The sequence below is a fragment of the Phragmites australis genome, chromosome 3, assembly GCF_958298935.1.
Source record: "Phragmites australis chromosome 3, lpPhrAust1.1, whole genome shotgun sequence".
NCBI classification, from domain to species: domain Eukaryota; kingdom Viridiplantae; phylum Streptophyta; class Magnoliopsida; order Poales; family Poaceae; genus Phragmites; species Phragmites australis.
This window is the reverse complement of record NC_084923.1, coordinates 25,176,283-25,185,595: the sequence shown is the minus strand read 5'-3', so window position 1 is coordinate 25,185,595 and position 9,313 is coordinate 25,176,283. Positions and strand designations below refer to the sequence as shown.

Below are 9,313 nucleotides of genomic sequence, written 5' to 3'. Positions count from 1 at the left end.
ATGTTTCAGAAATCACTTTGTATAGAATTTTTTTCAATTTTTAATAAAATAATATTATTTTAAAAAATGCAGCAAAAGCCCAGGCTGACTTGGTCTCGTGGAATAAAAATGGAAGTTCTGTTTTGATGCATTGTGCAGGGAATCATTTGGACGTGATGGCACATGGCCAAGATTGCCAGGCGCACAGCTGTGGTCCAGCTAGCTCGGGCATGTGGCCAGCGGTAGCCTGCGGCCCTGGTTCTGGTGCAGTGCGGCTCGGCGGATGCATGCGGCCTGACCAGATGGGCCACGAGGACGGCTGTGACGCCATGACAATCTCGGTGGCCTGGTGGCAGAACGTGGGAGGGGTGGAGGCAAGATCATGTCAAGGTTTCATGAATCTCTTCGTATTTTTTAAATGGTATAAAAAAAATAATAGTGTGGAGTTAAGTATGTGTTGCGCTCGACACCTATTTCTAAAAAAGATCTGCTCTCTCTCACTTCTGTCCTCCAGATTATCAAGAACAGTGACGTGGTGGGTGATATACCCATTATTAGACTTTCTCTAAGAAGTGTCTATTATATTGCGATAGGACTTAAAAAACTGCCTGCTACTTAACCATATATGTGGGCATGTGGTGATGATTTCTCAAGAATAAAACTTGTGCATCGATCTGATATGCTCATCTCCATGGGTGGATCTAACCTTGGATGTACCTGGGAGTCTTTTAAGCCTCCTTTAATTTTTAGACATGAAAGAAAAAAAAAGGAGAGAGCTCTTCTATTAGTGGCTTTGGATATGCAACTGCTCATCTCGGATACCACATCATCACCAGTTACCATATAATTTTCTTTTCAAAAACTTGTGTGGTGATATCTTCGATGCTGTTAGCGTGTAGCCTAACAGTAGGCACAGATAAACCTGTCGTGGTCTCGTGGAACACATGTAGTGTGTCTATAAAACGCAATGCAACTAGCTATGAGCGAAGCAGGCATCAAGAACTCTCACAGCTAAGGCAATTCGTGTGTATACGCGAGAGAGATGGCTGCTTCGAGACAGGGAAAGAGCAGCAACAGGCAGTGGCGGAGCGTGAACTGATAACAAGGGGGGGCCAAAAAGGCCATCGCTATTCATCTCGCATTATAAAACAAATAAGTTATTTTTCTACTTTGTAAATCAAGGAGCAAAAATTAAATGTTAAAGACAAGATAGATGAGCAGCCGTGCGACAGGAGAAAAAAAATGCAAAACAACGCATTAACATGCATGAGATCTTGGTAGTCTTATGCTTTGGAAGAGAAAAATGGAAGCTAAATGGAATAGCAACGGCTAACTAATAGGCTAAAAACAACATAAAAGCTAAATGCGTTTTTGTAAGAGCTAGCTTTGTCTTGAAAGTCTGATATTACTGTCCATTGCGTTGAGCAATCAGATTCAAACCCTTTTTTCCTCTTTAATTTACTCACATATATACTAGTTCAATACATGTTTAGCAACTTAGAAGGGGGGACCAAGGCCCAGTTTGGTCTCCATTACCCTCCGCCAGTGGCAACAGGGGCTGCAGAGTGATCGCTCAGGGCTACAAGGTTCTGGATGAGAAACGTCACGCGGTCGACTACCGACCTAGCGTTTGGGGCGACTACTTCATTAAAAACTCTACCCTACTCCATACTTATGAGGTACGTGTGTGTATATATATATATATATATATATACCTGTGTGCGCGCGCGTGTATTATTTTTTAAAGATATGTATGTTATATCAATATCATATACTTGTAATTAATCCCATTATAAGTGTATTATATAACAGTATCCGTACATACAATCCCTCAAGAATAGATGCACTTGAGCTTCAATAATTTGCATTTACCTACAATATAATTCTGTTTTCGAAAATAATTTACACGCTGTCACGCTCTGAAGTTATTTAAAGTAACAATAGATCTATAAATAAGAAAAATCCAATGCACTACGAGACGGTGGCACCTCTTAAAAGGAAAAGTGACAAGCTTCCTGCCACTGCATCATGAAGAAACAAAAGATAGGATCTCAATTAAAGAAAAAGAAAGAAAGAAACAATGATTCATGTCCCCCTATTACCTGCCTACCATCCATGCCAAATTGAATTGAGAAAAAAATATTTGAGATAAAAGAATATGATTATTCGAGCATGTACATTCTTTTTTTTTTAACATCAGATCTCTTTCTCTGGACCCTTTATTGGAGACTTTTTAATGGGATGTGCGGATCTGAGGATTCGAACCTCTGACCAACTCCCTTCACCTTTAGAGGTTTGCTACCAGTCTACAAACCCGTTCGCATTGGAGTACGCATTCTAAGATGCACCTACTTGCACAGTGGCAAGACATTAAAGTTGCAACTTGCACGGTTCGCTTGCCATGGATGCCAACTTATCTTTTGTTTTCCCTGAAATTATATAGTTTGAATGCGAGAAGTTTCAATCATTTCCCCGTGAAATTCAAGTTTTTGGGAGCATGGTTGGGGTATGGCCCTTTTTTTCTTTTCTTGGGTATATTTGACTATACAAGTTTTGGTCACTTGGGTTCCAATTTAATTATCACTACAGAAGTCACTGGAATGGATGACAGAGAGACGCGACGTACTAATCAGCGAAACAAGGAAGGTATTGATCGGCATGCACGATCCCATGGCTGAAATGAAGTTGGTCGATGCAGTTTAGCGTCTCGGCATTTCTTACCACTTTCAAGATGAGATCCACGCGTCACTACAAAAGCTTAACTCAGTGGAGTTTAACAATGAAAGCTTCCATGAAATCTCCCTCCAATTCCGGTTGTTAAGGCAAGAGCGATACTACATGTCTTGGGGTAACTCTCTTCTCGCCTGACCTTGCTTGCTATGAATGGTGCACTTTAAAAACACTGTACAGAAACAGTACCAATGCGTGACCATTTATCACTGACGGCTCCTTAAAAAACCAACAATGACAACATATCCTTATCGATTCATACTGAGAACTGACAATGATTGTCCTTTAAAAAAGAACCGATAGTAAAAACCATTATTACTTCCAGTTCATATCAAGAATCAGTACTGATATATCATTATCGGTTTTTGGCATGAATCAGCACTAATAATCCAATGTTAGTTTGCAGTTCATCTTCATAAATTCACATTTTCATATGGAAATATATGTTATATGTAAATTATAGCTCTTGATGAGATCTACAATATTAGAGCTGACAATATTTTTCATTTGAAGTCATTTAGGTGCCTAAATAATCGTTAAAAGTTTTGGACAACAAAGATTAAAAAGAAACAAATATCGTATTGTGGGATTGTAAGGAAGCTTCACGTGAGATGAGAGGTCGCGGGTTCTAGCCTCATGAACCGCACGTGCACATAGTTCTCATGTAGATAGTATGAGGGGGTGCTCTATGTGCAAAATTAAACTTTTTTTTTTCAATTTTTTGGTGTAGTCAAAAAGTTAAATCCTAGACTCAATTATCACTGCCAATTCAGGAATCGACAGTGATGATCGGCAACTATTATTGCCGATTGTTTAATGCTGGTTCAAAAACTGGTAGCAAAGTCAGTTATGAAATGGATAGGTCTTTCTGTAGTTCTGTAAGTCTTATGTGTCAGCTACTATTTTTTTTTAATTGCACTAGTGCGGTATTGAGTTGCAGGCGCTAGCAAATTTAACATTTTAAATAAAATCCAAGCCTAAGTCAAATAAGACTTCGCGATCACTCTCTCACACATAAATGTCGCAAAACTATACTACTTTAATAGGATAAGTATGCTGTAGCGAATGACCATAGTAATATTATTGTCCATTAGTGAATAACTCAGTTAAGTTTCACAGTGTCTTGTAGTCTAACTTGCCAACAGAAAACACGCTCAAGAGTAACCTATAGTAGTTTATTGGTAACCGAGTTGTCCAGAATACGTTGAACGTTATTTAATATCTTAATTTGTAGTCGTCATCATATCTTCTATTTCGTTTCATAACTTGCCAGGTGATTTGCTTGATGCACATTAATTATTTGAGATGAATATGTAGAACTGATAGTCTAATAACAAATTAAACTAATGTATTTCAGATAAATTCCAAAGCTTCATGGACAACCAAGGAAACTTAAAGGCCAGCTTGTACAGCGATGTCCGAGCATTGCTTGCACTCTATGAAGCAGCTCATCTAGGCACTCCAAATGAACAATTTCTTGTAAAAGCTCAAAAGGAAACTGCAACTCTTCTAAAATCAATGGTTGACCATCTTGAAAAGCCACTAGCAGATAAAGTACAACATGCTCTTCAAACTCCATCTTTCCGAAGGATGAAGAGATTGGAGGCTAGATTATATATACCTCTATATGAAGAAGATAAGGAGGAGTGCAATGATTTGCTACTTGAACTCGCAAAATTTGATTTTTATTTGCTCCAGTGAATTCACCGTGAAGAAGTCAAGGAAATATGCGAGTAAGTACATCACAATGAAGTAAAATAGTCCTCAATTCAAACTTGTCTACTGGTACATGCTAGTAGTTAAAAACGTTTTGTTAGATTTGTTGAGAGTTTTGCAGGATTAGTTTTTCAATATGTAGTTAGCTAGACCTACCTGATTAGCGTAACTACACCGAGAAGTTTAATAAAAGATGTATTTCGTAAAGGTGGTACCATGGCTTGGAGTCCCCGCGAAAATTGTTCTATGCAAGACATAGGCCAACAGAAGCATATTTTTGGGCATTGGGAGTATACTATGAGCCACAGTATGCCAAGGCCAGAAAGTTGCTTGCGAAGTTTATAGCGACAATTACACCATATGATGACACTTTTGACAACTATGGCATATGGGAAGAGCTGCAACCATTCGCTCATGTGATGCAAAGGTTTCTATTTCTATTTCTTTGAATACCCAAAATGTTGGGGACTTATCTAGTAATACAAAATTGTAACTTCCCATGTTAAAAAAGTTATGGATCAACTAACTTACTATTTTAAAATATGTTTATATTATGTGCATGTGGTGGAGTTGTGTCCTCAATTGTACTCTTTGAAAAATCTTACTGCAATATTTTTAGGTAATATGTATGTAAAATATGATTATGTCATATATTCTTGAACGACCACTCTTGTAGGTGGGACATGAAGGAAGTTGAGCAACTCCGGGGATGCTACTGTGACTTTGCCCGCTTTATGTTTGGTACTATGACTGAAATCGAGAATGCACTTCCAAATGACATAGCAAGGAGAAATGTTAATATTATCCGAGATATTGTAGGGGTTCACTCTTTTGTTCTTATCAATTTGTGTTTTCCATAATTTTTATTTCAAAACATGAATGTGTTAGTTTTTGCGTTTAATAAGTGTATATATGGTTCTATCTATTTGCATGTAGCTTGTTTTATGCATACAAGGAATTTGAGAAACTAACATAGTCTAAATACTGGCCCGGCCCTTTACCTAGGAAGCATAACATTTGAGTGATATTTATAGAAATATACCAAATTTCACTCACTAGATAAATCACTAGTATTTCTATCTAATAAGTCTAATATGGATATAATTTCATTAAAAATATTTATATTACGTGCCTCCTAGTCATGCGTGCCAGAAAAATGTTGTGAATGGATTGAGGTAGTTTTACCAAAACTAAATATTATGAACATAAACTTTGTACTTAGATGAAAGTATAGTTTTTTGCTACTTCATTATCTAAACAGTGATAGGAGAATTGTTGTTGCTACTAATGTGAGCCATTTTTTTGCATCATATTTTAAGCTACTAAATTTTTTGAACTTACTTGCTATGATTAATAATAATTGAAGTTATTTAACATGGTAAGAAAATTGCAATAATATATTTGAAAAAATAATTGAGAATATTTTCGCTACTTGCTCGTACTAGACTTAATTGTGTAGTGTAAGCATCACTACTAGTTTCATGAACTCTCCCTAGTTTAAGAAAAATCACTTCCATAGGAAATTACTAATTTAGTCATATACAATACGTTGACTATCCATTCAGTACCAAGTTTTAGCCAAGGGACGTGTTTACTTCTTGTATTCCAACTATGAGAAAGGACTTTTGTTGTAGCATTTTTTTACCATTTTGTTTGTCTCTTTTGTGATAGATCAACCATGTATGCAAAGGTTATGTGACTGAAATTAGTTGGAGAGATAGCAAGTACATTCCTCCTTTAGAGGAGCATTTGAAGGTCACACTCATTACATGTTTTTACTGGGCGATTAATTGCACAGCTTTCATTGTCTTTGAAGAGAATGTTACAGAAGAAATTCTAAAATGGATGTCAAATTTTCCACAAATTGTGAAGGATTCATGTATTATATCTCGGATCATGGATGACATTGTTTCCCATGAGGTAATCTTCTACTTTAAAATTTATTATGGATCAAACATTTGTGCTACTTTAATTGTAGGCTTATATAGAATAATCTCTATAATGAAACAACTAGTGCAGTACATATTTAATGTGTGCAATATCTGCACATATGTACTCAGGTATAATTCACTTGAATCGTTATATGAGAAATATTATTATTTAAATAGTTGAAGAGCACAATGAACAAAGTACCAATATAAGTACACCTAGCTTGTACCTGTCATTTTTTCTACTTCTTTATAAATTAAGATTCTTACCAAATGCTTCTTGCAGTTTGAAACAGAAAGAAACAATGTTGCTACTGCTGTAACTTGCTACATGAAAGAGTTTAAGACAACAAAGGAAGAAGGAAGTGGGGTGCTATGGAATTTGGTGGAGAATGCATGGAACAGTATGAACCATGAGTACCTAACTTTGACTTCAATACCACCTCAACTCCTTGTTCGTGTAATTAACCTTGCACGAATGATGGAGACAATGTACAAGAACATAGATGGATACACAGATTCAAAAATACTCAAAGAGTGGATATCTATACTGCTTGATCAACCATTGCTCTAGGACACCATCATAAGAACTTTACCATCACAACAATAAAGTATCAAAACCAAATGTGTTATTTGGTTCAAGGTGTGAGCACTTAGTTAGCAGTGGCTTGTTTCACTGTTGTTCAACGTTTCTTGTGGTTATTGTTCACTATTTATGTTATGGCTGGTGTTGTTGTTACATGTATGTGCAAGTTGTTGTCTATTTGTAAAACGATTAGGAATTATCTATTTTATGTTGTGACTACTATTTTCACTATATATGTGATGACTTCAAGAGTACGGACCGTTGTAGCATTCTTCCCCAAAAGTATTCCTAGGTTTATATCGAATTGACATGGAGCTTGCTATGTGGTGAATTGCGCTTTGAGTCGTATCATATGAATGCAATGCAATACAATAATAAGGTTTTATTGTTGTAAAATAAATAATTGTAGAAAATAATAAACGCGAAGATAAAAATTAAACTAAGAACACATTGCAATTGATAAGAAAGACTCTATGCAAACAAAGGTTCGTAGGCTTTCAGCTAATCTAGACTTTTCATAGGGAGATGAATTAAGCACTTTATCCTATAGTAGTTACTACGAGGGTGAAGCCTAAATTAAGTGTGCCCATTCTTGGTCATGCACTCATTTATAACCTTCACCCGCCAGCCAAATATGATCCTTGCGAGTAATTTAAGGAGAAACCCACTAGGCTACAACATTAAGAAGTGTACCTTGTATTCACATGTATCAATGATCAAGCAAGTCAAGCCGCATGATTGTCACTTCACTAAAAACAACTTGGTTCCTAGACCAGCTATCGTTTGTCCCCTTCGTGTTAACCTGATATATGTATACACCTATAACCGGCACTAAGAGGTACAATCTATATCAACAACAATTAAATAGCCCTAGTTTATAGCATGAATGCCTTAGCCTAAGAACAACACACACTACAACACAAGTGGTATGTAGAGACACTATTTTTGTCTTCTAGAGGCATTATATGATGTCCCGATATATTTTTTGAAACATTTTTTCAAAGTTTTATAGAGGTGCCACTACATGTAGTGTTGCTATGACCATAAGGTTACTTAATAAATCGTCTTTAAAAACTATAAAGTCACTTGGTAGAGGCATGGATTTGTGGAAATAAAGTATCAAGACATTTCAAAAGTACGCAAAGAATTAATGTGTTTGTATGTGTATATAGACATTTTATAGTGACATCATACCTTATCTCAAAAAGTGTACTAGCACTTTGTACCTGCATTTATGTTGTGTCTCGAGCAATATATACACTTTATAGAAACATTATATCACATTTCTATAGAGATATCATCTCGATATGACATTAAGAGTCAATAAAGCTTACTTTATCAAAAAAAAACATTTCTATAGAGATAGAGACACTTTGTGGAGGCATTCAAGCATGTCTCTACGGCTGTAGAGGCATTCTCAAAAGTCACATATTGCTTTCTATTGAAACATTATGGGGATGTCTTTATTCAATTATATAGGCATTCTAGTATGCCTTTTGAGATGCAGAGGAATTAATAAATGTTTCTTTTGAAATTATGTTTTCACCCGTCTGACCCCTTTTAGATCCATCATATCTTTTTTTCTCATCCAAACAGAGGCATCCTTTAAATATAAAAAAGTATACAAGATATGCATGCATTAGTACTATTGATATCATATCAAAACAAAGAATAAAGTGCAACATTCATTCATAAAAGAAACATATTACATTGAGAGTTCATTTCACTGATTGTTAATCGAAATAGAAATATCATAACATATAGGAGATAGTGATACTTCTTTACATTAACAAAAAACGTAAGAAAAACATATCTAAATGTTTGATATGTGTGTAGTGTGGCAGTTCTGCAGAATGCTGATACTTTAGTACTAGTTGTAGCTTTTCCAAGATAATAGCTCCTTCAGATGTTTCTTGGCACAGCTTAATCATCTTGTAACATGTTTACTCTTAGATATTAGTTCCAACAATTTCTTGTTATACACGGATTTAGATTTATGCACACCTGCTTTCTGTGGATGAATAGAACTAGCCTTAACTCTCTTAACCTGGAAATATAAGAGTTATCGTGAAAGCTGATATATAGATCTGCAATTGCTTTCTAAGAAAATATAAACTTTTTAGAACCAAGTAGTAAGTGCAATGCAATAGTCCAAACTTACATGAGTATAGGGCCAAGCGATACAATAGCCAATAGAATCAATCCTCTATTGTATGAATGTTCCCATATGGTCGAGGTAATCTTTCATGTCTAAGTTTAGAAATTTTTCAACAGTAACTCTATAAACTTCTTGCCAAGCATGTCCCCCCAACCACATATGTGTTGTCTGTGCATACTAAATTTCCTTGAGGAAACACCATGCCTTGTGATCTTA

At 35.9% G+C, this 9,313-nt stretch overlaps 1 protein-coding gene across 1 annotated transcript; it reads left to right on the top strand.

Moving 5' to 3' along the window:
• Nucleotides 1-155: 155 nt before the first annotated feature.
• LOC133910616 (alpha-copaene synthase-like) lies at nt 156-6,930 on the top strand. Its single transcript, XM_062352951.1, is given in 8 exon segments — nt 156-353; nt 1,473-1,658; nt 2,569-2,827; nt 4,067-4,442; nt 4,634-4,852; nt 5,102-5,240; nt 6,097-6,345; nt 6,640-6,930. Coding segments are annotated over 8 exon segments (1,914 nt in total). The 3' UTR covers nt 6,928-6,930.
• Nucleotides 6,931-9,313: the final 2,383 nt, after the last annotated feature.